General features: G+C 41.2%; 4 protein-coding genes across 5 annotated transcripts in view; 2 read left to right on the top strand and 2 right to left on the bottom strand.

Moving 5' to 3' along the window:
* mdn1 (midasin AAA ATPase 1) overlaps positions 1 to 2050 on the bottom strand; it is a 35214-nt gene extending 33164 nt beyond the window's left edge. For both annotated transcript variants that reach the window (XM_083688913.1, XM_083688912.1), the window contains exons 1-6: positions 1937 to 2050; positions 1382 to 1608; positions 1049 to 1273; positions 840 to 947; positions 365 to 557; positions 40 to 249 (exon numbers count right to left, since the gene is read on the bottom strand). In XM_083688913.1, the coding sequence (XP_083545039.1) occupies positions 40 to 249; positions 365 to 557; positions 840 to 947; positions 1049 to 1273; positions 1382 to 1608; positions 1937 to 2032 (1059 nt within the window). In that variant the 5' untranslated portion in view covers positions 2033 to 2050. The remainder of the gene's footprint in view (positions 1 to 39; positions 250 to 364; positions 558 to 839; positions 948 to 1048; positions 1274 to 1381; positions 1609 to 1936) is intronic.
* A 315-nt stretch (positions 2051 to 2365) lies between these two features.
* On the top strand, positions 2366 to 12450 carry casp8ap2 (caspase 8 associated protein 2). Its single transcript, XM_083689125.1, has 11 exons — positions 2366 to 2493; positions 2649 to 2795; positions 3534 to 3638; positions 4193 to 4273; positions 4396 to 4502; positions 4635 to 4709; positions 4953 to 5068; positions 5353 to 7766; positions 8149 to 10603; positions 10844 to 10943; positions 11403 to 12450. Exons 3-11 carry the CDS (start codon positions 3584 to 3586, stop codon positions 11463 to 11465), a joined length of 5466 nt encoding a protein of 1821 aa, XP_083545251.1. The 5' UTR covers positions 2366 to 2493; positions 2649 to 2795; positions 3534 to 3583; the 3' UTR covers positions 11466 to 12450.
* Positions 12451 to 14344: 1894 nt separating this feature from the next.
* On the top strand, positions 14345 to 15930 carry gja10b (gap junction protein alpha 10 b; the record flags this gene model as incomplete). The annotated part of the gene is made up of 2 exons (XM_083688580.1): positions 14345 to 15781; positions 15892 to 15930. The coding sequence occupies 2 exons, from the start codon at positions 14345 to 14347 to the stop codon at positions 15928 to 15930; spliced, it is 1476 nt and encodes a 491-aa protein (XP_083544706.1).
* Positions 15931 to 21228: 5298 nt separating this feature from the next.
* bach2b (BTB and CNC homology 1, basic leucine zipper transcription factor 2b) overlaps positions 21229 to 27487 on the bottom strand; it is a 59230-nt gene continuing 52971 nt past the window's right edge. The window contains exons 4-5 of the mRNA XM_083689439.1: positions 23198 to 23404; positions 21229 to 22205 (exon numbers count right to left, since the gene is read on the bottom strand). Of these exons, the coding sequence (XP_083545565.1) occupies positions 21714 to 22205; positions 23198 to 23404 (699 nt within the window). The 3' untranslated portion in view covers positions 21229 to 21713. The remainder of the gene's footprint in view (positions 22206 to 23197; positions 23405 to 27487) is intronic.

The raw sequence follows: 27487 nt of genomic DNA on the forward strand, positions 1-27487 counted from the left end.
AAAATATTTTATAGGTTTCCTACTTAGCTGAGTCAATACCTTGCTATCAGTTTGATCCCCAAGTTGTACTTTGAGAATTTCTGTAGCTTTCGTATGTCCAGTCACAGCCGCCAAGAATTCCACAAGGGCAGTTTTACCACATCCAACGGGTCCCTCAAGGAGAACAGCCTTCTGGGAAGCTACAGCCATTGCTAACCTCCGCAGGTTGCGGCAGGTTGAGTCCACTAGCACCAGATCCTTCTGGTTAACCTACAGAAAAGATTTATTTAAAAAATACAATGAAAACAAAACTAAAACAACACTAAATGGCAACGCCTTTAATTATTTTCTGCAAGCAATAAACCCCTAAATCTAAATGTCGCACCTGCTCCATCTGTTTGCGGGCAACCCTGGGTAGGACCACTCCACAAACAGCCACAACATTCTGGGACAGGTCCTCTGACACCACCTGACCCCTGGTGAACTTGTTCGCCTTCTCCTGGCGCCACATCACAGAGCCCTGATTGGCCAGGACGAGAGCCTTTTCTACTTCCAACTGCTGAGTTTCCTCCAGTGACCTGTATGTTTACAAGCCCATCGAAGCAAATGTTATAGCCTGACAACATTATGGAATGTGAAGACTGCTCACTGTAGAAAATAATGGGGATTTAATTACCAATCCTACACACAATCAAAATACCCCAAATGTATGCAGAGATGTAGGCAGTGGTTTGGATCACACAGGTATTCTGCACTATACATTTCTTCAAGTAATGTGGGTACCAAAGCGTACCAAATACACAATTTCATTTTCTTCAACTCTGACAATTACAACATCAGTTCAACAAAAATGAACATACTTTATCTTCATATGCAGAATCTCCTCATTCGACAGCACCTTTCTCAGGAAGATGGTTTTCTGATTGTCAGTCATGTGAGACACCAGGGCCAAACACTGGGCAGTGTAACTAAATGGGAAAGAATCAAGAGGATCATTAAATCTCATGAGGGAAAGAGAATAGATCCTGAGGGAGAGCAAACAGATATTGTACAAGAGGTAGACACCCACCCTCGAACCATGACATCACTGGTGAGTAGCTGAGACACACAGGCACTCCAGTCCCAGAGCACTCTGAACTTGGCACAATCACTCTGGAGGAAGCGCAGGGTGGCACCCATAAGGTCTCTCAGTTTCATTCTTCTTGGGCCATACTGGACAGATGAGGACTCTTCACTAGTGAAGAAGAGCCTCTGAAAAACTGGAGGGGCATCGTCAAAGTACCTTGCAGCAAACCTGACAGACAAGGGAGTATAACACAGGTAAGAAGAGAATGGAAAAAGAAAGTTGGCGTTGTGCAAAGAGTCACGGTAAATTGTCAGTGACCATGAGGGGTCCACTTACGCTTGAGCATCAGGACTGACACCGAGGAGTTTGCTGAGAGCCACACATAACCGCTCATGGAGATCATGGTTTATCCTGCCGTCTGCTTTGATCCTCTCTGCGTTCCTCTCCAGCAAGTCCAGGATGAGGGGCCGGAGATGGCGGGCAATCAGCAGTGTATAATCCTTCTCCAGCAGCAGCTGAGCCAAACATGCCAGGATACTCTGCCTGTCCTGTTGGCTCCATATCTACAGACACACATATCAGGTGTAAGTCAAGACTGACATCTGGATTTGTTTACTACACCGTTCAATTTCAAGAGACTGCCATACATTTAATTTACATAGCAGCATCTCTACCAAAGAAAATTGCAAGTAAGATGTATCTGCATTTGTACATATGATGTGTGTATGTATACTATAATTGTGTTGTGTGTAAAATAATAGGCATCTATGCATATTCAAAAGGGTAAAATATGCACACAGGAGGGGGTGCATTTTCAGTTCATAGATCAAAAGGAGCATGCTACAGACACAGTATTCAGTTTCCAACCAGTCAGAGAGAAATGCATCTTACCTGCTTTGCCAAATATTTGCCTAGTTCGTTGTGACTTTTTTCAATATGCCTGGATATGGTGCCCAGTGATGACAGGCTCAATTCTAAATTTTCCATCGTATCATTGGTCGTTCATAGAAGAAAGATCTCCACCGCAATTTGCAACAAAGGATCAATAATTTAATATGATGTTATAATCTTCGTTGACCAAATCGTGGGGTACATCACTTGCTTGTCTGTCTAGGTTGAATCACAACACACTTAGCACGCTCCCGTCCCTGTTAAAATCCAGTCCACATGTGAGTAAACCAGAGTCACTTCCGGGTCGATTGTCGCTTAGATGACGCAAATGACGGCGACGAGCGTGGATTTTCTTGCTTGATGCATTTTATTTTTCATTATTCAGTTGCCAAATCGTATCCCCGACAAGTGTCAGATATTACTCGAAACACTTGTACCACATTAATTGGACTGGTGTAAAAAGATTAAGGTGTTGATCAATCTTTTGCATTACGGTATTTTATCAACAGGATCCCTGACTGGTGTTCTGATTCTGATGTCTGTGCCACTACAAGAAGGTATTTTTCTGAAGTAAATGTTTTCGACTGATGATGTTAACCTACGTCCATAGTCATAGAAGCGGCGTCAACCATATAAAGCTTGGCTTTAGCTTATTGTGAGTTTGATCATGATAGTATCCAGCTTTGATATGATAATGTTCTTATTCTTTAAGACCCGGAAGAGGCAAGCATTCCCTTCTAAGGAAGACCGCGGGAAAATGTCGTTATTTCCTGCTCAGTGAAGAAGGTTTTGGGTTGGCGCGACCGTGATTGTAAACATATGAAGGATTATATTAGTTATTCGAGGCGGATTTCTAATGGTAAGTAGGGTGTAAATTCCGAAGTTGGTGACTTATCTATGGGGATTTCATGACACAATATTCCGTCCCTGCCTTTTTATCCTCTTTGTTGCAAAGTTGTCCTCTCAGGCAGACGTTAGCTTACTAGCTAACGTTAGCTATGCCATAATAATATTATTATTAATAAGCATACAAGCCTGACAGATGAGAGAGTGGGTTGCTTCCCTGAAAGATGCACAGCACAATAATATGACAATTTGCTGTAGCTGATAACTTGCTGTGGACTCAGCTAGATACTAGAGCAAGTTTTTGTAAACTGCTAAGCAGCTTGTAATTTTTCAAGGGATTTTCTGATGGCTGTTCTTGTCAACTAGCTAACTGTATTCAATTTAGTATAAAGCATTGCAATGATAACAAGCCCCCGAGTTGGAGATCTCTAGATCTCAACATCTGATTCACTAAATGAAATGCTTTCAGATGACAGACAGCAGAGCATTAAGAGCACATAGCCTAATAGGCTACTCCATTGTTTGTGTTTGTTGTTACAGGGGACTGTGTTAACAAATAATGTATGACTTCAAAATGTTTTTTATAGTTACTGCCCTCATGGAATGTAATTCCTTGAACACTTAAGATGCATCATAGAAATGTATAGGATGCAATTTTGCTCTAATCTTTTTTGTTGGGGCCCACATGCATCAACTGCAGAGTGTGGCTTTAATGACCTGTTATATTCATATAGGCTTGTCTCTGTTTCAGCTATGCCACTTCCTGGAACATCTGAATACCATTGATTGAATTTTGGGAGAATGGAGATGGATTTGCTTGATGACATGTATGGTGAATTCACCCAAGGCAATCATAGTGAGTAAAATACTACAATTCATTGACTTGCCATGATTTCTTGTTTGTGGGTACTTAAGAGGTGAATACCAAGTGTGCAAGTATTACTGCTCTATCTCAAAAGCTTAAATGCAAAAATTTCTTCAACCAATCACTCAATAAGTTGAATTGAGTCCATCTGAGTGCAGGGATATGAATGAATATCTTTGTTGGGTCTCTGATTTGCATAGGATCAATTACAGTGATTTGCATAGGATCAGTTTTGGAGTGTGATAGCAAAGGGGGTGAATACTTATTGACTCAAGACATTTCAGCATTTCATTTCTAAAAAAAACAAACTAATCACTTTGACATTATGAAAATGTTGGTGTAGATCAGATTTAAACATAAATTAAATCTATTTTTAAAGTCAGTTTGTAACACAACAACATGTGGAAAAAGTCCAATACTTACTGAAGGAAGTGTAGATGATCATAAATAGAGGAAGCATTATTACAGCAATGTCAATTCATGTGACAAAACTACAGTAGGTACAATATAGGGGTAACTTTGTACATTATACTTATACTTCACAGACTCCTCAGTGATTTGCAATGAAGATTCTGTGGATATTTATTCTGGCCTGGATAATAGTCCAAGGAGTATTCCAAATGCAGGTAAATGTCACATCAATTATGATTTCATTTGCAGGGTGCTTTGAGTTTGACATAAATATGTATGTTCCTATCTTGCTCTCTGAAAATATGATAGAGCTAATATTTGTGTTATCTTATGGCAGAGAAGGCCTGCACACACATCTCACCACAGAAACTGAAAGAATCTATGGATTTATATGAAGAAATCATAACAGAGGAGCAGCATGGTAGAGAGTCATCTTACAATGAGGTTTGTAATCTTGATGATCATTGCATTTCTCTGGTTTGGGTGCATAATGAAATGTTTTCTGTCTCTCTGACAAACAATCCAGTTACAAATCGAACTGAACATCATTACCAGTAACTCTCTGTCCCATTTCAGATGAAGGTAAGATTTAATGCTGCACAAAGCCAAATTGAAGAATTACGGAAGAGGTTGCAGCAGATGGAAACGCAGGTTTGTCAGTTTTCACACTAATGTTGTTATACATGTCACTCATCGTTATGCTCTTCACATTTCAAGAGATTCTAATAATCATTACTTGAATTAAAATTAGGTTAATAGTAGAAATCACATTGCATTAAAATTGACCATTTTTATTCAGTTTTTTCTCTCAGGTTCATTGTGGCTGAAAAAAAAGTGGTGTAAATTGTACGTCTCTGTTTATTGTATGTGTGAAATATTCCTTTCTTTTTGAAGAATAAAACATTGAACACTGAGAACAGCTGTCTTAAGAAGAACATCTGTGCGCTGATGAAAACAGCCAAAATGGAGATTGTGCGGAAAGACGAGGAGATAAATAGGTTGAGCCAAAGGTGAGTATTTGTTTCTAAGAAAATGTGTTTCCATCGTTCATATGTACCTCATGACTTGCATGTGTTATTGAGAAGTTGTTGAGCCGTTTCTGAGGGGTGCAGTCACAAATAAATAAAAACGGCATGACCACTTGGTGTACAACTTTTTTTTTTGGTCAATAGCTTTCAGTTTCTCAGAAATGGGCATGTAATATTCTTTTCAATTTACAGACATGAGATTAAGTACATTTTCTGTAATGGAGTAAAAGCTTGCAAATTATTTCTGTTCAAACCTTTTTTTGCAGGTCAGGGAGGTTTCCTGTTCATCATCAATCACAGATGAACAGCTTGAGAGATCAAGTTTCAACCAGACCTAACTCTTCTGGACACTGTGGGCCATGTCCACCAACCCAACTGCAAGGACTCCGAGGGGACTGTGCATTAAAGGAAATTCCTCAGCTCCAACGTAAAGAAGATGTGATCCACCACCCTGATACCTCATGTGTTGGCACAACGGCTACACGACCACCTCCTCATGTCAGTACAAAGTGCTCTAGAAGAGATTCTGAAGCTCCAATGAAACAGAAAGATTCCGTTGTTGACAGCTCTGACACCTACTCAGGAAATAGGCATCCTATGCATGCACTTGGACATGGCCAGTCAGACAAACCGAAACAAACCAAACACAGAGAAGGCACAGGTGAAAATCCCAGACCATCTGAGTCAAAAGGTCGGCAACATAAAAAAAGCACAGACGTTGATAGGGAATGTCAGACCAATGAGAGGAACAGATCACACAGAGCACAGAAAGAGACAGGAAAATATGACTCCAAGACAAGCAAAAGCAAATACCATCCTGCAGATGTTGTGGAACACAGGAGATCAGAGGGGGCCAAAACCCCACCATCAGACGTTGTACATAGCACAGCCTCCTCCGCTCATGTGTCTAAAGGGTTGTCTAAAGATAGTTTAGAGATGCAGTCTAAAGGGTTTAGTCGAGACCTCAGGCATGATAAGGATGTAGATGGACATTGTAGAAGTACTAAAGACTCCAGCTCTAAATACAGAAAGCAAGCCTATTCAAACCTATCCAGCTCCTCTGAACGGTCTAGTGAATCTCTAAATCGCAAGGGAAGAAGTAGTCCTTTAAGGGATCATCGGAGGAAAGAGGAGAGAAGAAGAGAGGATGACATCAGAAAACGTGGGGAAAGAAGAAAGAGGAGCAAGGAACTTGAGGGAAAACGATCAAAGGAACATGACCAACGCAAGATGGTTGTTAGCAGTAAGGTTGTGGAGAAAAAAACATTTGAGGAGTCTAAGATACATCCAACTAAGCCTAACGTTGTTGAAAAAAGCACCTTGGAGGAAAATAGCCCACACAGAAAGTTAAGTTTCATGGAAACACTGAACCTCACCCTATCACCAGTTAAAAAACCGAAACAGTCTGCTGAAGCCAAGGAACAAGATGACACAACACCAGAGGAGGTTCTTGAAGGCAAATCAGGGGAGGACAGTGGCCAACTAGATGTAGAGGAATTATGTGTCATAGATGAAATCAATAGTAGTGCATCTGTGGTAGATTCTGATGAGATCCTCGAAGACCCAGTTGTACAATCCTCCTCAGAAATTCCAATTCCTCTAGGTCCTGTAAGCATAGAAGGTAAATGTATAGACAAAGAACCATATAAGGATTATGATAAAGCTCAGACTGAGGCTTTAGTCACCAATGAGCAACCTAAGTGCCAATCAGAATTGGAAGAGAAAACTATCCAAGATAGCTTGGAGTGTAGGAATAAACTGTCCAGGGCTACAGAAGATAAGAAGAGGACTGAGGTTTCAGCTCCAGACAGTGATGTTACTTTGAAAACTGCCCCGCAAAGCAAAAATTGTGCCTCTGAAAGAAAAACAGGTCAGTCTGAGGATCCGACTGCTTCTACATTAACCCCTGGAAATTGTGGAAACAATTCAAACAATGACACATGCCACTCTAACTCTTTCTATAACAGGCCCACCCCTGAAAGTCCAGCTGTTTCATTGAGTTTCACTGACAAGTGTGTGCTTGACAGTGCTTTAAACAGTGAAACTCCCAGTGTTGTAGTGTGTAAGAGTCTGCCTGTTGAAACTGTGACACAAGACCCAATTGATGTGGGCTGTGTGGAAAGTCCTGCGATTAATGGTGTTGATGGAAGAGCAAACCCAGAAGGAAGGGATTTTCAGGAACAACCGTCTGTCTCTGTTACTTCCAATTCTAGTCAGGAGAAAGATGTTTCCAAGGATGCAGTGTCCAGTTCAATAAGCATGGAGGTTCTTACCCAAAGTGACCATATAGCCAAGGTCGTTTCTGATGTCACACAGATCGAGGAAGATTTTGAGAGAACTGTAGTAGAGAAAAGTTCATCATTGGGAAGCTTTGGGGTGTCTAAAGTTAGTAGTACAACAGGAGAGGTTTCACCATCTGAACAGCACACTAGTGGTTTGCCAAAGTCAACAAATAAGTTGTGCAATACTGACACAAGTTGCACAGAGCATGAAGAGGAGAATGTTGAGCCCTCTAGTTCTATTCCATTAGTTCTTGATGAGGACTCTATGATGCTTACCCTGAATAGTTTGAAAACCATTCCAGATGCCATCAGCCCTCTCACAAGCCCAATTCGACTGACCAAGAAAAGCCAACCACATTGTCATAACAAGCCTCCTCATGTCAAAAGTCTTTGCAAAGGTAAGCTCCGCTAGAGATATGTTCCTGTAGTATGATAGAAGTAATTTTTTCACAGATTGTTCCGGAAATCTACATGTTAAGGAGATGCATGAATAGGTAACACTTAACATTAACTTTCCCCTATACCTGTGTAGTAGCATATGGAATAATAACTTAAACCACTCAACTCTATTACTATTCCATTTTTAACTACCAATGTACTATGTTAGTGAATGTTAATATAATGTTGTTACTAGTATAATTGCAGAGTTACTACATAGGTATAGGGGCAACTTAATCTAAACTGTGACAGAAAAAGTTTATGGCACTGGCAGTACTGTGTCAACAAGCATGGTACTATATGCCTTTGCTAATGAATGTAATCTGTTGTTGTCTTTGACAGAGTTTTCCAGTGCAGCTGTTGATGCCAGTTCAAAGAAGTTGGATGTGAACAAAGAGAACAAGCATCCTGTTTGCTCTATGAAACGTGCTTCACAAAGAAATATGGATCGGACCTCAGAACCTTCTTCCAGACCCTCTGAGGATGAACTGGAAGAGGGTGAAATTATCACTGAAAGTGAGGGGGAAGAAACGCCATCCTCTCCAAGTCCTTCACTAAAGACGGTTAAGCCTATAAAGACAGTTAAAAACCAACCAAGCCCTAAGTCCTCCCCTAGACTTTCCAAGAGGGTTTCAATAGAGAAAAAAGGTAATCCTGAGCTGAGAAGTAAAACCGCAACTGGAAGCCCCTTGTCTCATAAAAGTCGCTTTAAAACTGTTCTACCTCCATCATCCAAGACCTCTCTCTCCACCACGGAGGAGGTTATGGACATGTTTAAGGATATTCGCTTTGAAGTCAGGAAAAAATACATGAAACTTCATTTAAAATTCCCAATGAAGACCTTCAGTGGTATCATTGATAATGCCCTTGAATCTTTTACAGGTTTCATTGATAGTATCAGCTTAAATAAATTATGCAATGAAGGAGATAACCTTAAAGCTAATCTGAAGAATATCATAGTGTCTGTTTTGAGTAAGATATCAAATAATGGCATTGTGAACCGCATCTTTGACCAGCAATCGCAGTGTCTGAAGCAGAAACTTTGGGACTTTGTAGATGTGCAGTTAGACTTCTTATTCAAGGAAATTCATACTGCACTTGCAGATGTCTGTAAACAATCAAAGGGAAGCCGTTCTACAAGAGCAGAAGAAAAGGACAAGAAGTTTAGTGTAAATAAGATGGCACCAAAGTCACCTGTGGCTAAAACCTCTGGACCAAAAAGACAGCGGGAGGAGGTAAAATTAACTGAGTCTGTTGAAGCCAACATGAAGAGAATTAGGTCTCCGAATGTCTTCCCTTGCAAAACCGGTCTTGGAAGTAGAGGCAAAAATATAAAAATGTCCATTGAGGAAGAGGACAAGGCATCAGAGCCACAGACATCACATTGCCATCCTGTGCAACCTGTGGTAGAGATCTTGCCTCCAAAAAGCATCCCTTCAACCACAGATAAAGCAGTTACTTATGTCCGTCGGCTGTCTCAGAATGGCTCCATTCAGGACAGGTCTGACTATGAAATCCTCACAGAACAGCAAGCATCCAGCTTAACATTCAACCTGGTGACAGACTCCCAGATGGGAGAGATCTTCAAGTGTCTCTTACAAGGATCTGATTTATTAGACACCAATGTCTCGGCTGTGGACAATCACGGCTGGCCCATTGGTACTCCCCGGAAGGAGGCCCCCACTGGAGAACGTCTCATGGGCATAACTACCCCAAATAAAATTGGTACTCCCTCTAAACTCATCGCCACATGGTCAAGTATATCACCTCGTAAGTTGTCCTCTCCAACTTCAAAAGCCCACATCCCACTAAATCCTGCAGTGTTGGATGAGAGTTGTTTGTTAGAGGTGCCCTCTGGCCTACCACAAAGCGCAATACCACCACAGTTCAATGTATTTTCACAGAGATCCTATTCCATTTTGGCAGAAGATCTGGCTGTCTCCCTCACTATGCCTTCACCCCTCAAGTCTGATAGCCACCTTAGCTTCTTGCACCCAGCTAGTGGACAACCCATGTCTGTGCCAGAGAATATAATCAGTGCCCACTTCAGTGAGGATGCTCTCATGGATGGGGAAGATGCTACAGAGCAGGACATTCATCTTTCTCTTGACACAGACAACTCCAGCTGTGGATCGAGCGAAGGCAGGACCAGAGAGGGCGCTGTTCCTCCCTTGTTTCACTTCAAGCCTCACTTGCCAATGCAGGCAGTGGTGATGGAAAAATCAAATGATCATTTCATTGTCAGGATACGACAAGCATCCACCAGCCCAGGCAGTGATCCTAGGACTGATGAGACCATAATAGAAAGACCATCGGCACCATTAGAACATGGTAGCAAAGACAGAGAAATCGCTCCAGAGAAAAGTCCTTCTAAAGCTATGTTGTCAGAGTGCAGTCCCCCCAGCCAGTCTGCAAGCACAGAAACAGTAAATTGCAAACCGTTGCCTCAGGAACCAGTAGAACCATCAGCAGATGAAACTGAGGAATTGGCTGTGTCTGGTGCAAATCTCATGATCATGGAAGAGGCCACTACACCAAAAAAGGACAGAAGAGATGAGACCTGTAAAAAGCGGAAGAAGCACCATATGGGACCTAAAGCAAAGCAGGCTAAAAAGGAGGTGATCCAGGAGAGAAGCAAGCCGAAGAAGGGCTCAAAAAGTTCAAAAGGAAAAGGGACAAGATCCTCCAAGAGAGAGAGAAGTCAAGTCACAGCTACCGCATTACAGCTATCACCCAATAGTCTGTCTGCGAAGAATGTCATCAAGAAAAAGGGTGAAGTGGTGGTGACATGGACAAGGTGAGGGGCTCATATTCCTACCTGCCCTTTTAATAATGGCATGACTAATTCAATGGCTCATTCCACATCATGTGGTTCTGTGTTTATGGTAAAAAGACACCCTAAAACTAAGATTTTCATTTTTATGAATGGCTCATATTATATGTTGAAAAAGTTGTATGCCGTAGTTAAGGATCTTTTGAGGGCATTTTCCTGCCTAGTGTGAATTTCAGTGACACACAACTTATTATTTTCTTGAAGGGATGAAGATCGAGCGATTCTACTGGATCTGAAGATGAAGGGTGCCTCTTCAGATACATTTTCTTCCCTGTCAGAGAGGCTACACAAGTCACCAGCTCAGGTATTTCAAGGCCTCTGCGATGAATTTGTAATGTGATATAAATGTCATCCAATTATTTATTTCTATCTTATGATATGTTCTTGATATTATTTGTGTGTGTATATATATATATATATACACACACACACACACACACATATATACATGCATACAGTGCCCTATGTAATGGGACAATTGGCTTGACAGGTGTTTCTTGTAAGTCAGGTGTGTTCCGTCACATCATTTGTGCAGGCATAAGAGAGCGATGTGTGCATAACATTTCTGAATGGTGAAACCAATATGTACACAAATACCATCAAATAAAAGAGAGCATCTCTATTTTAATCTCGCAGTAATTGTTTGATTTGTGTATAGCCAAAAGAAGAAAAAATGCTTCACTGTCCCAGTATTTATGCAGGGCACTGTGCTGAATTTCATTTAGTGACTATGCATAGACTGAACAATTTTCCATCTGTTTAGATTGCAGAGAGATTTAACCAGCTGATGAAGCTTTTTAAGAAGAAGGAGAAGATGGAAAGCTGACCCCTGGAAAGCTGTTTTTATTTTAAAAATTCCATTAACATTTCATGAACTAGGCCTTTTTGATGAGTCAGTGGAAGATCATCTGGATGTTTTACCAGCCATTGATGTGCAGCAGGCCAGGAACATGAGAACACAGTCAAAGATCTCAAATGGGGCACTGTGACGGGACACATAAGTCTTGTGAATTGCAAGACCTGAAATGTTTTTTAGTGTGTTGGTCATTAACAATTTCAATTTCCTTTAATGACCTCCAGTCTTCAGTATTCAATCTCTAATTCTCCCCACAGCATAAATGAATATGGCTCTTTCAAGAATTGCTTTTTTGGTATGATGTCAGTTGAGACTATATTTATCTTAAAATCTAATTCTGTGTTATACAACATTGAACCATCACAACTCTAAATATGCCCAAGCAAGGTTAGATTACAGAAATGGAGTCCAAGACTGTTGTACTCACACATTGAATGTCTTCAGCGATGAATCATTTTAGCTGTAAATAATGAAGAATAGTGAGTTGTGTCTTAAGATTGTGTACTGCAAGTATGACAGCAGCCTGTGCTGCTTGTACAAAATGTGTACACAATTTGTACATACATAAGTTTTGTATGCCTTTATACTTCAAATAATAGGGTGACTACACCATCATAATCTCAGTGTTTGTGTGCCCTAAAAAAAGATTGAAACAACAATTTAATCATCACATGCCAGATGGTGCATTTATGTCAAATGTATTTTATTTTGGGTTGTATTTTCCTAATGTGAAGACAAGACATGACTACTGCTGACTCTGATTGTTAAATAGAGCATACATGTTCCATTTTCTGTATTCTGCATGCTGTTATGTTTATATAAATTAAGAACTCTACTTTTAGGTTCAAATTTTTGTTTGCTTTTCTGTTGATTTGTGAATTAGTGACAACATGGTTAAGAAATATACACTGTATATTATATTGTACATATTTCTTTTTTGAAAATAAAGTTTATTTATTTATCATGGTTGTTATTAATTGTCTCTACCGTTAGATTCATGGTATTGGCAAAAAAGTTAGGCCATTGAATGAATGCAATCAAATGCAGAACTGCAGTTTAGGTTTCATAGCAATGGGAAGATGATTACTAGGACAAAGTATGAAAGCTTAAACATACAATTATACAAGATCCTTTATTCGCCACACAACCCGAGGTTGGGGGAATTTGTTTCCAGTGTTGTGGGATGCACTACATTCACCGACACGTCCAGTAATGGGAGAAGACAGACAAGACAATACAATATTATGTACAATGAGTGTGCCAGGTGCAGTAAAATGTGCAAGACCGACAGGTTCACAGGTTGTATAGTGTAATCACTGTAGCAAGAGTAACAGTGTTGAGACTGGCAGCATTGATATGGGTTAGTTACCGAGTCTGTGGTATAAATCGTATACTGCTCAGCCAACCCCCTATCACAGTGAATTCTGTCATACAGTAGGGGGGATTGGTGAATGTTCAGTGGGATGCTTTGGACGACCCTACTCTGACATCAACCCAGATTTAAAATGGTTAGGGTTAGGTAAAGGTTATTGTTAAGGTTATGGTAAGGGTAGGGGTTAGGCTTTAGGGTAGGATCTTCCCAAGGATTCCACTTCTTAGCATCTACCATTTTTCGATCTATCTGGAGGTCAGTGTTTCAAGGTGATACATGCTCTATGAATACTCTCAAAACTGGGCCGCAAAGTAAGGAAATTTAGACCACTGCATGCCCGAGGCTGTACTTGCCTTTGCTCACCATTATATGACCTCAAACTCAATTCAAATATATACAGTTTTGTTCGAAATGATATTATTTTATGAGAAGTCACCATAATGGATTTAGGATCACATTCATGAAAATGAATTAATGATGATGGCAAGTAATGTTTCAATTGACTTGCTTTTATGTGTTTCATGTAGTCCTCAGTAATTTCAATCCAACTAGTGAAAATAACTAATTATGCTATGGTTAACTCTAAACGTGTTATTTGTTATGGATTTTGTCTAGGGAATGAATGGCTTTCAATATAACAACAACTGTAAGTATTACAGATGAGAGCACATTGAGGACATCACTCGTTTTTGGAAATGTCTGGCAACTAATGCAATGTCTAAAATAGCCCATCACGCAGTTAACTATGAAATCGGACATGACTCATTGATCAGTTTGTCTGGCTCTAAGAATAAGTCATTTGTTTAGCAAGGTCAGATGTATACAATAATTTACTCCACATGTTGCTTTAGTCCATTAAAGCAAAACAAGACTTGTTTCCATTAAAGCAAAACAAGAATTGTAAATAGAAATGGAGTTGTATGGAACTTTAAAACAGCATACATTTACATGTATTGACGTCCTAAGATAGGCCATGGGCTGTATGGCACTATTGGTAACATGTCCTGTGTGGTGTCCCTCTGTCAACCATTGTGTGGTAAACTAGCCTTAGGCCATTGTCCAGTCGCCTGGTGGATCGATCACTACATTCTATTTTGCAGTGCTATTTGCAGCATATTTGAGGTACTCTCACTCTAGCAATGCACAGAGAGGGATCTCTTCTCTCTTCAATGGGTGAGAAAGGAGCTTTGGTTTTACCACAAGTGAATCTGCTTTTGTATGATGGTTATAAACTGAAGCAAGTGGAACACAGACCCTAGTGAAAATGTAAGTTAATTCTTGGTCTTATCATTTGTGATATTTTCATTGCATGTTTGATAGAATGCAATTGTTTTGGAATTATGCAATTCATACTAAACCTTAATAAAATGATTACTTATATGAATTAATTGTAAAGGTAGGCCTATAAATGTAATTGTGGAAAGTTAATTTGTACAAATATTTGCATTTCACAGTATAAGGATATGTGACACAGAAGATGGGGGATTGGAATTTGTTAGGGAGTATCTTAGAGGAGGTACATATTCATTCAACCATTGTGGGAAAAATCTGGCTAACTATCCTTTTCATATTCCGGATGCTTGTTCTCGGCGTGGCAGCCGAGGATGTTTGGGATGATGAGCAAAGCGAGTTTGTTTGCAACACAGACCAACCTGGGTGCAAAAACGTATGCTATGACCAGGCTTTTCCCATTTCTCTCATCCGATACTGGGTTTTACAAATCATTTTTGTGTCCTCTCCCTCTCTGGTATATATGGGACATGCACTATACCGTTTGAGGGCTCTTGAAAAAGAGAGACACAAGAAGAAAGCTTTTCTGAAAATGGAGCTTGAGGGGATTGAGGCTGTTCAAGAGGAGCATAAGAGGATAGAAAGGGAGCTGAGGAAGCTAGATGAACAGAGGAAAGTGAGGAAAGCTCCACTTCGGGGCTCCTTGCTGCGCACATATGTTTTCCATATCTTGACAAGGTCAGTGGTGGAGGTTGGCTTCATCATTGGACAATATGTGTTGTATGGTATTGGGCTGGATCCTTTGTATAAATGTGAGAGACTACCTTGCCCAAACAGTGTGGATTGTTTTATATCAAGACCAACTGAAAAGAACATCTTTATGGTCTTCATGCTTGTTATTGCTGGAGTTTCTTTATTCTTAAATCTCCTTGAGATATTCCACCTGGGGGTGAAGGAGATCAAAAAAAGTTTGTATGGAAATAAAGGAGATGATGACAGCATATGCAGGTCCAAGAAAAACTCTATGGTGCAGCAGGTGTGTGTTCTTACAAACTCATCACCACAAAGGATAGTGCAGCTCACACAGACGGCATACACGCTCGTCCCTGATGGGCAGATGGATGCTCTCCCTTTGTTCATGCCCTCAGTAGCTCCTCACAACCATGATATATTGACCAATGCCCGTGTCGCCAATGGCTCAGACCAACAGCCAAGACAGGTGCGCCTGCCCAGCCAGGCTGAGCTCCATGCACTGCGACAGCTGGGGTCCATGGAGCGCCGCTACACTCTGGACAACAGGAACCATTCATGCAGCAGTGATGACTCAAACGGGCCTAAAAACTCAGGACATCTGGGACATCGGCATTGTGGAGAACAGCCACGACCTTCGCTTATCGCCAGCACCATGGAGATACCAGCAGCCCTGCGTAACCAGCTGCGCAAACAGAGTCGAGTCAGCATTTGCAGGGACTACAGTGACTTGAGTGATTCGCCTGACAGTGGCCACTATCCCACCGCGAGGAAGGCCAGTTTCATGTCCAGAGGACTCTCGGAGAGTAAGCTGGCGAGTCCACCAGACAGCCCTGACTCTAGGAGTGGGACAGAGAGTGAGGCCAAGCGCCTCGCACAAGGAGAGAGTCCACTAATGACCCCGCCCCCAGCGAGTGGAAGAAGAATGTCGATGGTAAGTAGCTATTACACAGCATGCTCTTCAAAATGGAAGATTATCATCATCATTCTAAATCTACGGTTCACATCAATGACTACTGTGTAATGCATTTTTCACTCTTTCAGAGCATGATTCTGGAGCTGTCTTCAATCATGAAAAAATGATATGGCTGAGGGACCCTGATTGCAAGCAACTCTTTCACTCCCTCACTCTTTATTGCTTAATTGTGTTCATAATGACTTATTTGTTGTGCATTGAGCAGTAAGAGCTTAAAGGTGCAATCTGTATTTCAGAAAACAACGAAGTGGGCACTTTTTTGGTTAACAGCTGAGGGATGTGGCTAGAGAAATGTAACCACTCTCAAGTTCATAGACAGAGCTATGGATGCAAGGACTGACCACCCATGAGGCCATAATTATACTTTTAAGCATGTTTTGAAACTCTACCAACAATGGAGTAAAACAAGCTTATATGTTGGGTTCTGGTGGGGTAAGACAGTTAAACTAAGCTATATCATTAATGTAAAAGTCCCAAAAATTATGTACCAATTACAGATTCCCCCTTTCAGTACAACAATGTTGGCATGAGTAGATCAAATCACAAAGAGTTATTTTAATTAAAAAAAATGTTGTCACATGCTCTGATGCAAGAAATATCTGTAGCATTACCGTAAATTGTATTTCTATGGAATTTAATTCCGTTTTGTAGTAGTGATATTACTGCAAGCTGCTTGCTTTTGTAGGGACATTTTGCACACTTCAAGATGACATTTGGCTCTAAGAGTAAAAGTGTTCTCATAAGATGAAACATAGGCCTTCTAGCCAAAGCCATTCTAAAAGAAATCAATGGCTTATGATCAATACCTAAACATTGTAGGATATAGCATGGCATCCACTCTGTAATTTTGTCAAAATGTGAAAATGATTTTTTGATAGCACTGTGTAAGGTGAAAATTGTTTATCATACTGAATGATTAAAGAGTTGGACTTACTGCAGAAAGAAGGGCTCATCAAAGTCAATTAAATTATTTGAAAGTGATACTATTGAGCAATATCTTTATATGTTTTTAGTTTTGTATACCCTGTTATGAATGTTTTTTTCAATGTTTTTTTTTAATGTTTCCTGTCTAATTAAAGTGTTATTGACTGATGTTTGAAAGGAATAACTGTTTGTTTATGGATAAGATTTTGTCACGGATTGACATTTAATTGCAATTACAGATATAAAGAATGACAAAATACTGTACATGATATGTTTCTTTATTTCATAAACAGAAATGGTGTCTAGACAAAATCTCATTTATATAACACTAGTAATTGAAATGAATGAAAATGGGGTTTGCACAATACCGTATTTACAATGATTATTAAGTCATTTCAATTCATTAGGGTTGTGTAGCATTTTAAAATTAAAAGGTAAGAACTCTTAGTAGAGAATAAGCAAATAACAGCTATTTCAAATTGACAATATTAACACAAAACAATGTTCTAGAAAAACGAGAGAGAAAAAAAACAACTTTGTGACTACAAGTTTAAGAGCTATTACATTAAAAATGATGCACCAAAATCTACTAATACAATAATCCATATAATCTGTGTAAAAAGCATGTAGAAAAAACACCTGATGCAGTTTGCTGATACAGTCATTGACCAGTTATGAGAGGTATGAAGGATTTCACAGGTAGATAAGTGTGAGAAAGTCTGCACTGGTGACTCGGGGATGGGAGGCACAGGCCCCTGCATACACTCACTTCACTTGAATGTGAACTATGGCCTCTGCAAGTTCTAAGGCAAATATCGGAGGTGCACTTGTATCCATGTAACGCTGAAACATCCCAGTTGGATGAAAAGACAAGTTGAGGAAACGCATAGTTTGTCTGTTTACATATGTAAAAACACATCAGTCCAATTTAACCTAGCAATATCTATATACATGGCAAATTTGCTAAACACATGACACCTTTTGTAAACATATTTCGTTTTTTTTTCTTTTTCTCCTAAAATGATTTCAGCCTGTGCATCAATGGGGATACCAGTATATTATAAAGTTGAGCAATTTGTGAAAAAGGCAAGTTTTGTTCATATTTTCAAAGAACAACCTTTGGAGTTGAAGAGCCAGTGTTAATGTTTCAGAAAAGCAGCACAAAAAAAAAGAAAAACTAATAAACAAACAAAATAGTCAAACAAAATAAGAAAGTAATACAGCACAAAATAAGCACAAAAGCCTTTGAAAAAGGTAAAAGCATTACATTTCACCTGGCTTTGCAGCAACAGTAATATTCAAATCTCAGTTAAATCCATATTAATCACCATAGCCAGTTAACAAATTAATTTACATGGCCTTTTTGAGTGTGTTTGGCTTGTAGAAAAGATAAAGAACCTGAAGGGAATCCTCAATTTCCTTTGATTACCAAAACATAATTCAATTATTCATTTTCAAAAACCATTTAAGGAGGGCTCTCTGCAGCCCTTGATGGTTTGTATCTATATTATGCAAAACTTATTACTGTTTGCATTGGTAGATATTATCTTAGGGATTCTAAAATCATAGGTTAGATGTGAGCTTTATTTCCAGACAATCAAAGCCAGCCACAACATAAAAAAGCAAACAAAGACAAACCAGCTAAAAGTACAAAAGTCTGCTCCAGATTCAGAAAAGGAGAAATAAAATGCTCGGCACCCTGAGACGATATACAAGAACAACTGTGAAAATGACAGTCTAGGTTGGGTACACCAGACCAGACTTATCAATGTGTGATTGAGATGATGACACACAAGCTTATTTGACCTGTAATGCTTGGGGTGACCAAAGTGATGACCACTACATTCAACCACTAGTCACCAATAGGAACACCTCACACAGCAGGTATTGAGTAGCTCTCTCAAGGCTAAAAGGCTAAGAGGTCTGGAGACTAGGACTGTCAACTGACTAGAGGGTGTGCTTAGAAACCCCTTATTCATTTGTATCAGCTCATATCTGCATCTGCCAACCTTTGCATGAATCCAGGGGCTCATCAGGAAGAGCAAAACAATGATGAGGAATTAGAAATGTTACACACAGTACAAACCAGAAATGTGCTATGCACTCATTGCTATCCAAAGAACAACATCAATAGTAATTATAGTAGCTTTTTTTTTTTTTTTTAATTTAAATACATTTCCCCCAACTGTGAAGTAGACAAAGATATTTGTCAAAATGTAGCCAAATGAGAGTGTGCTTTAATTGTGGAACATCATGCTTTCCACATTGAATTCAAAAACGAGTAAGAAAAAATACATTTATTGGGTAGGAATTGCATATGTCTGCACAAACGTTCACTTGAACCCATTTATCTTTAGTTTCTTGTTTTGTACCTGATACCAATTTTAGAATGGTGAATACTGTTCCACTTTACTGATAGCATATGAATCATAAAAGCCAAAGTGGAAAAAGAACCCCACAAACAACAATTACAACAGGTAATCCCAACTGTTCTAGACGTTTTAGGGACTCAATTGGACATGTATTGTTTGTGTGAATAGTTGTGTATGTGGATGTCTAGGTGTGTATGAGAGACTGTATATGGGTTGACAAAAGGAAACGTGTCAAATAATCAGACTGGCAAACACACAGAAACACAGACACACATTGCAAAGCTGCACAACTGAGACAGCTCTAATATCACAACTTGGACTATGTGTCTGATCTACAAAGGCTCATTTGAATTGAGGATAACTACACAGGGTTGTCAAAGAGGGGGCAGGGCAACTCTAATGAGAATTTGCGGGCTACTGTTTCCACAGACTGTTTAGCATTTAATCTTGAAGAAAGGTAGAATTATGAATAAAGCTTTATATATTCCAATCGAATTTACTCCTCCCAATACATTATGGCTCTGTTTCTTATAGGTTGTACTTTTAAGCACATCTCTGTTGAACAGATGAGAGAATTAATCATGTATTTACAATAAGAAATGTAAATATTGTTAATCAAAAAAAGACTGAGGACTATTAGTTAGAGGCAAACATAAGCTAGACAAACTAACTAGGTAAAATATACAGGCAGCATGCACTCACATCACAGAGTATGATGTTTTCATCATGTACAATTAGGGCAATCAGTTGACAACATGTACACTGTTTTCACATGAATTGAAGTCTGAATTAGCTTATTCAATTCTTAAAGAAATACAAATATAACATGTGAACACTCATCATATGATCTACCTTGTGTCTTAATAAACCTGTTCATGTTTTTTTAATTATATGTTTCTTCATAGAGATATTTGTATTAATATACACATATCAATAAGATGTTTCTTCTAAGTGCCAATTTAAGTGCTCCAGTAACAGACTTTTCAGGGTTCTGAAACTGATATAGACCCTCTATGAAGTGCTGGTTATAAGTGCCTGGACTGAGGAAAGGATCCTTATAGTCCACCAGAGGCATTTTTGTTTGCTTTTGTTTAACCGTGAATGACAGGTTGAGAATGTGTCCACAGACAAAACATAACACTGGAGAAATTCTAAAGGTTTTTGTGAGAGTTTCACCATCATACATAGCATCTTTAAATACTGATAAGAAATAACGTTTCCTCAAACACACAACAAGCCGAAACTCTTTTCACATTTAAAGAGGTGTCATGGGCCATGGGTAAATAACATGGAATATTTAATTTTCATGCAAGGGGCTCTAAAATTAATGTATGTGTGTGTGTGTGTGTGTGTGTGTGTGTGTGTGTGTGTGTGTGTGTGTGTGTGTGTGTGTGTGTGTCTATGTCTGTGTCTGTGTGTGTATCAAGCTGATTTCCTGAGTTTAAGAACACCCACCCTTATGGGGAATTTCCTTTCAGCAGGAAACAGCAAAGCAAATATTTTCCCTTAGCAAAAAGGTGCTTGATATAACCCTTGTGAAAAAGAAACGTCTAAGCCTCTACCTGTACAATATTACTGTACTGACAGTCACCATGCTCCATACTATATACATTATACGTTCTGCCAAGCAAGCACTTGAAAATTACCTTTACAACATCCAAATTGCTGATGTGTGGGACATAGCTATTTAACCACCTGTCAAATCTTTCTTTTTCTCTTTTGTTTCAGTGCTGAGGAAGGCAAAGGAGGAATGTTTCGCTTGTAAAGTTCTGCTGTACAGAAATACAAATGAGTGACGCAGAAGACATTTTTGCATATGAACATTTACAGTCTAACTGCTTTATAAATCTCTCATGTACAGAAGCTGTATTCTTATTTTCATGAATCATGTTGAACATTCAGAAGATTTTCCTGAGTTTGAATTGCTGTGACAAGGGCCACTGAGAGATAGTGAGAGAATAAGAGAAAGAAAGTGATAGAGGTAGAAAGAGATTGATAGAAAATGTAGACCGAGTGGGGAAAAGAGAGTGAAACAGAATAACAGAGATAGATAGATAGATAGATAGATAGATAGATAGATATTGTAAATACTGTAGGTAGAGAGAGAAAGAGAGAAAGAGAGAGAGAGAGAGAGAGTGAGCGAGAGTGAGAGAGAGAGAGAGAGAGAGAGAGAGAGAGAGAGAGAGAGAGAGAGAGAGCTGCTGTTAGGTCCATTGAGGTTTGAAATTGAGATGTGATCTTTGCCCATCCCTGGTGTGAATAGACTGTAATCTGTAATACATAGAGGACAGTGTTTCCATTGCAGAGGTCGCTGCCAGGGCAAGGGGTAGCACCATTGTGAGAGAGTTGTGTGAGAAGTTCCCACTCTGTCATGGTTACAGAGGAGAATACCTGGAAAACAGTATTGCTGCTGTTAAGACAACTGTAGTGTCAACCTTTAAAAAGACAAAACAAAAGACATAAATACAAACAAAACTGGTTTCAAAGAACACTGGCAGAGCCTGACCATCTCAACAACCCTAAGAAAGGGTTTGTCAGAAGAATAAAACTAAATTAAATAATAAAAATAAAAAAAACACAGATAACCACCGTCACTAAGTACAGTCCTTTCTCGGCTGTTCGTCAGTTGTACATTTATCAGTCATTTCCTGGCAGAAATCTACCGTCACCGTCTGGTTGGACTGTTCGAATGAGAGGCCTGACTCCATGTACAAGCTGGGGTCCTGACCCTCCGCCTCGTGGCCAGGCCCGTCAGCTCCGTTCCCTATAGTCGAGTCGACCTCGCTCTCTGAGGGGCCGGGGGACTTGAGGAAGCTGGGCTCCAGCGTGGCTGAGCCTGAGTGGGTGGTGAGGTCAATGCTGGTGGCGGCTGGGGCAGCATTGGTGTTGGCGGCAGCGTAGCTGGAAGTGCGGTTCTCGCCGGGCCGCAGGACTGGGCAGTAGTGGTGAAGGGACTGGACCTGCTCTGGGCTCAGCTGTACATCCCTGCACACCTCCTGGGACAGGCAGGAGAAGTTCTCCCACAGCTCCCCCATGCACGCCTTCAGCTGGTTCCTCTCCGTCAGCAACTTGTCCTTCTCATTGACCTGCAAGCACACACACACACACACACACACACACACACACACACACACACACACACACACACACACTCAGTAAGGATGAGGTCTCTGGTGTCATGAACTATGGTCTGACATGGATCAAAGATACACATACAGCACATACTACAAATCCCTTTGAGATTACACATCACCCCGTATGTACATACTGTTTATCTGAGAGCATCAGTGCTATCCTTCCACCTTAGAAATACTGCCCCAAATATCCTGCACACCCTATGGCTGGACCTTACAAGAAGTGACATAGATTCCCCCATGAGGTAAATACTAAATACTATCACTTCAAAAAATATGACTCTCATTATCCATGTTTGCTAAACTTATGTGAAACCACTGAAAACATGTTTTTACGAGCGAGCATTTTCAGGATAAAGGGACAAGGAGGTGGAGAAAAAGGTTTGACATGATGATATGATATCTAGGTTGTTGGGTAACATCAATGGGATGGCTGGCAGTTTCAGTTCTCTGTGGTGTGAAAAACACTAGCGTGCGCATGGCTTCCGCGTCAGATCAAAGGACTCGCGGCTCCGCCCCCATCATGGAAAAAGCGTGGCGGCAGCCTGCGAGAGACCTGCTGCTGGGCTGCCATGGAAACTCGGGGGCGAGAAGGTAGGAGGAGAGACAGTAATCTGCTGGGGATGCTTTAATAGGACTCTGCCCCCAACACCAGCTACACACATTACTGTGCTTTGGCAGCTAGAGGGCAGTTAGTTGGTGTAAAAAAATGCTGACCCAACGGTGTTGATATAATTAATACCACTATAGTGAGGTAATGTTTATTACACTGTCAACATGTGTTGGGAGAAGGCAATGTCTGTTTAGAAACCAGCATGCGTGTTTGTGAATATAATTGCATGGCTGAAGGAGGGAGCTGTTAATGATGTTAATTGATGTTAATTGATTGATGTTAATTGTGTCATTATAAGTATGCATGAGAAAGTCATTATAGTTCCACTCACCAACTTTCGGATCTCACACTCCAAGTTCATGATGCAGTCTAGCTTCCTCTTGCGGCAGCGCTGTGCTGCGATACGGTTCTTACTTCGCCGCCGGACGTCATGAATGAACTCCAGCTGCTCTGAGGTCAGTTTGTGCATTTTTACCATCATTTGGAAGTCGTTCCGTGGAAGATTTGTGATTTGATCTACAGGGAAAGGAAGTTTTACCTGCAAATAAAGAAACAAAAGATGCATGTAACTTTTCATATTTCATGTAATTTCATGTAATGTTGATTTTCAATCATTTAATTCCATTGAATAGTGAACTATTCAAGTGAATAGTTGTTGAAAATGCCACTAGCACCTTTCAACACAAGATGGCGCAAGAGGACCATAGTCAGGACCAGACAGCATGTGACTCATACACATGTCAGCCTTCAGCACTCTCAACCTCAATTATTTGTGTAACCAATTCTCAGGCTAAGAGGTAAAAGGTGATCCAAGAAAAGTGGGTCTCCATCTGTTCCTGATAGTCTGGAGAGGTGCCAATGTGACAGATTGAGGAAGGACAGGCAGTAACTTGTCAACCCGACAACCCCACATTGGTGTAAGGTGATTTCTGGGGGGCATGAGTATGAACATCTATACCATTAACCTGCAGTAATCCACAAGGGCTGCAGAACAAAAGACACACACTTTCTTGGACACACAAAAAAACACGAATCCGGGGAAAAATAGAAGGAATAAAAAAAACTAATATTGCTATAGGTTTGCTGATGATATCCAGGATGTGTGTGTTTTTTTTTTTAAAGGATCGATAGCCTGGTTTCTGCTCCCACTCCCTTAGGTGCTGGCAGCCCTTCTGATACCCACATCACAGGCAGATAGATACCCCACCAGTATCTGCATGCACCAGGGAACCATAGCTTGAGGGAGAGAGAGAAACAGGATGGCAGCGAGCGAGCAGGGATAACAAAGAGCCAGAGGAAGACAGCCGGAGGGCTTGGCAAAGATGAGAGGAGCTGGTGCTGTTTCTCTCTCCATGGCTGCCTCTCTGGAGCACATGAAGAACAAAGTCAAATGAGGGAGAGGGAGAAGAAAATGGCCCCCAACTCTGTACCTGCTGAAGCATGGCCAGATGGCCCCTGGGGACTCCTAACCCCTCCGTTGACTGCAGACTGAGCTAGACAAACACCTGCAGTAGAGGACAATGCAGTCTCACTACCAGACACAATGCCACATGATGAGCCAGTGTAAGGCTTCACCTGAGGTAAAGTGCTGCACTCATGGGGACAAAGCAAGGTGCTTATTCATGATAGCATCGAAATTGCTCTCCACTGAAGAGTACATCTAGAAGTCAGTTTATCCCAGGGAGAGATGGGGAGAGGGAGAGAGCGAAAGAGAGAGAGAGAGAGAGAGAGAGAGAGAGTTTCCTCATTAGAACCCCAGCCCTCAGAGAGGCTGCACCCGTTCTCATCTCAGCTCCACATCTGCATGCAGACACATTAATAAATAATGTCCAGAGCTTTCAAGGCCACAATTGGCTCCACAGGCTCTCACTTACGAGCCAAGCCATGACAGCTTCAGCTCCAACTACAAACAGGAGTGGGGAGCCTATGGAACACAACCATATCCTCCCAGCTCCATTAAAATGAGGAGAAGATGTGATTAAGGCTGCTCTGAGTGCAATGTAATGACTGGTAGTTATAGAGGGCTATGTAGTGACTAGACAGACAGGTGTACTGATGGGCTCTTTGACTGAGCCAGGCTGGAGGAAGAGGGAGTAGGGAGAGAGGGAGGGAGGGACAGAGGGTGGGGGGAGGGAGGAGACAGCCACCTCTTCGCAGTGACCTTGTGAGTTTTTCTTGCCGGCACTCTTGTGCGGGAGGGACGTCTATATTTAGTGGCTCCGCCAGGAGAACCAGTCCAGTAACAAGGCTGGGATGACAGAGTGCGCTTCGACGGAAGCTATAAATTCAGACCCAACTGTTCTGGATTCTCACTCTCACTTTCCCTCCCCCTCTTCCTCTTCCTCTCCTCCCTCACTCTTTCTATGGGTCATTATGCTGCAAATGGGTCCAGAGTGAAAAGTAGGGCTCATCTGTTACAGGTCCCTGTGCTGTGCCTCTCTCTTCCCTCAGCTGCAGTGTGTGAGCTGTGAGGTTGAGCAGCTGGCTGCCTGCCGGGCCAGACTTGGGCCGAGCCACCATGGGACGGCGGGATGGCGGGACAGGGGGACGGTGATGGATGACGGTGGGGGTCAGTGGGTTCTCTACACAGCCTGACTGCTGGTGCTCACCTGCAGGGTTGTGACCAACGCTGAACCCTGGAGTTGAACACAGCAGTGCACTTACTCCAATTCCTAGCATGCATCTACTCTATTCCCGGCTATTGACACAAGCCCTAGGGCGATAAATACACCCAATTTTCTAAGCAATTGCGTTTAAAAGGTAAAGCAATTTTCTAAAATGTTGGCCCCCCTGTGACTTGTTCTTCATGTCTAGTGTCTCCCATTAATTCTATAGTGCTGCTACTGTACTGCAACTCTATCTCAACATCTAAAATCGACCTTTATTACATTTTACCAGATAAAGACTTTGATTCCACATGCTTGATTCTACATGCTCCCAGTTGTGTGATTAAGCCTGCAATAAAACCCTTGTGGCTCATAATGAGATTATAAAGCATCACACATCCAATTATGCTAGATTTTGGTAAAGATAACGTTCTGATCGGGCCCATAGGTTATTGCTTTGTGCCACAAATCCTACGTATAAGCAGAATACCCTATGGGAGATAAGCTGTTGGCTCTCTGATGGAGAGATGTGTGTGTGTGTGTGTGTGTGTGTGGGGGGGGGGGGGGGGGTACTATAGGATGCCAGGTTCCTGTGGGATGGCGATGTGGCAGTGCCCCAGCTGGCCTTGAGACTGTCATAGAGCCTGTTGGATCTCAACTGTCATCCCAGCATTCATCTCTCCATTTGGCATCATCACAACAGCCTGACACACAACATACACTCTGCAGACAAGACAAACAACAATATACAGTGTCGTAACACTCCTTCCTTTATCAATGAATCTCAGCTGGTCTCATGAAACAGTATAATACTCTGTGGGTAGAAGCAACCTAATTATGTAAACCGGATATATGCATGAATCTATCTACTCTCACAGGTCTTATTCTCAAAATGAGCCACTCATAACAGGACCTTCACCGCATAGAGCAAGAGTTTCTGGAGACTGTAGGAGACTAGTAACAGAACTGATATTTGAGTCTCTCTGCTTCCTATGAGAGAGATACAGAGCCATGTGCAGAAATATCAGAACTACTTCCCTATCACTTCCCTATCTGCTCTGAGATCAATATTTGCACCTCTGTGACCAGCCGATGTGCTAGATTGAGCTTAACACCTACACACAGGGAGCTGGAGAGAGAGAGAGAGAGAGAGAGAGAGAGAGAGGGGGATCACCATGGAGATCCTGGTGCTTGTGATACAAGGTTCTTGTCTCTTAAATTCACCTTTATCACTGTAAAATCATCCATCTTTGTTTCTTATGTAGTAGTAGTAGTAGTAGTACAAGAAGTACAAAGTATACTAACTGCTCCAGGTTACAGACAAGGCTGCTCTCTTGACCCTCTTTTGACCTAATTGACTGAGGGTTTTCATGTGGTTCAGCTGGGAAACAGTTAAAGGCAGTTAAGGTGTAAAATTGTGGCCGTTAAATGTTGCCCCAAAGTATGGGTGTCTGCTATGTGTGAAGGTGTTGCTAATGTAACAGATGTGACTCATATGTATGCAACACCCTATAACCTTGGACGTGGGAGCAGCCCAAAAGACGTCATGTGACTCAGAGTACCTTGAATGACTATTGGCCTCGGCCAGATTAGCCTACGGTTTAACAACTTCCTTCCTCGTCAGAATTCATTGTTTCCAGCGCTGGGGCTGCAGCTATTTTTACCAGCCCCGGCTCTCCCTGAGTGGGCCTGCCATTTGCTCTGCAAACACACAGAGGCATGGCAAACCCTTCTCCCTGGGTACTCTGTTTGTTTGTACAGCCAACTCACTGGGGGGAAAGAAGAAAAGAGGGCCCCAGGAAGCATGAGGTAGCATTTCTTTGAGTAGATACAGCCAGAGAGAGGGCAGGGTTTGGCCCAATACAGAGGTTAATTATGTAAGTGGCTCGTCTTGCCCTCTTCCATGTGGCTATGTAATAAACGGAACAGCTATGAGAGGTTCATGCATAGCCAGGACACATTCATTCATAATAAATCTTATCACCAGCAGGGGATAGTAAGTGGAAAGCTGGCAG

This window comes from Argentina silus (assembly GCF_951799395.1).
Source record: "Argentina silus genome assembly, chromosome: 17".
Classification (NCBI taxonomy): domain Eukaryota; kingdom Metazoa; phylum Chordata; class Actinopteri; order Argentiniformes; family Argentinidae; genus Argentina; species Argentina silus.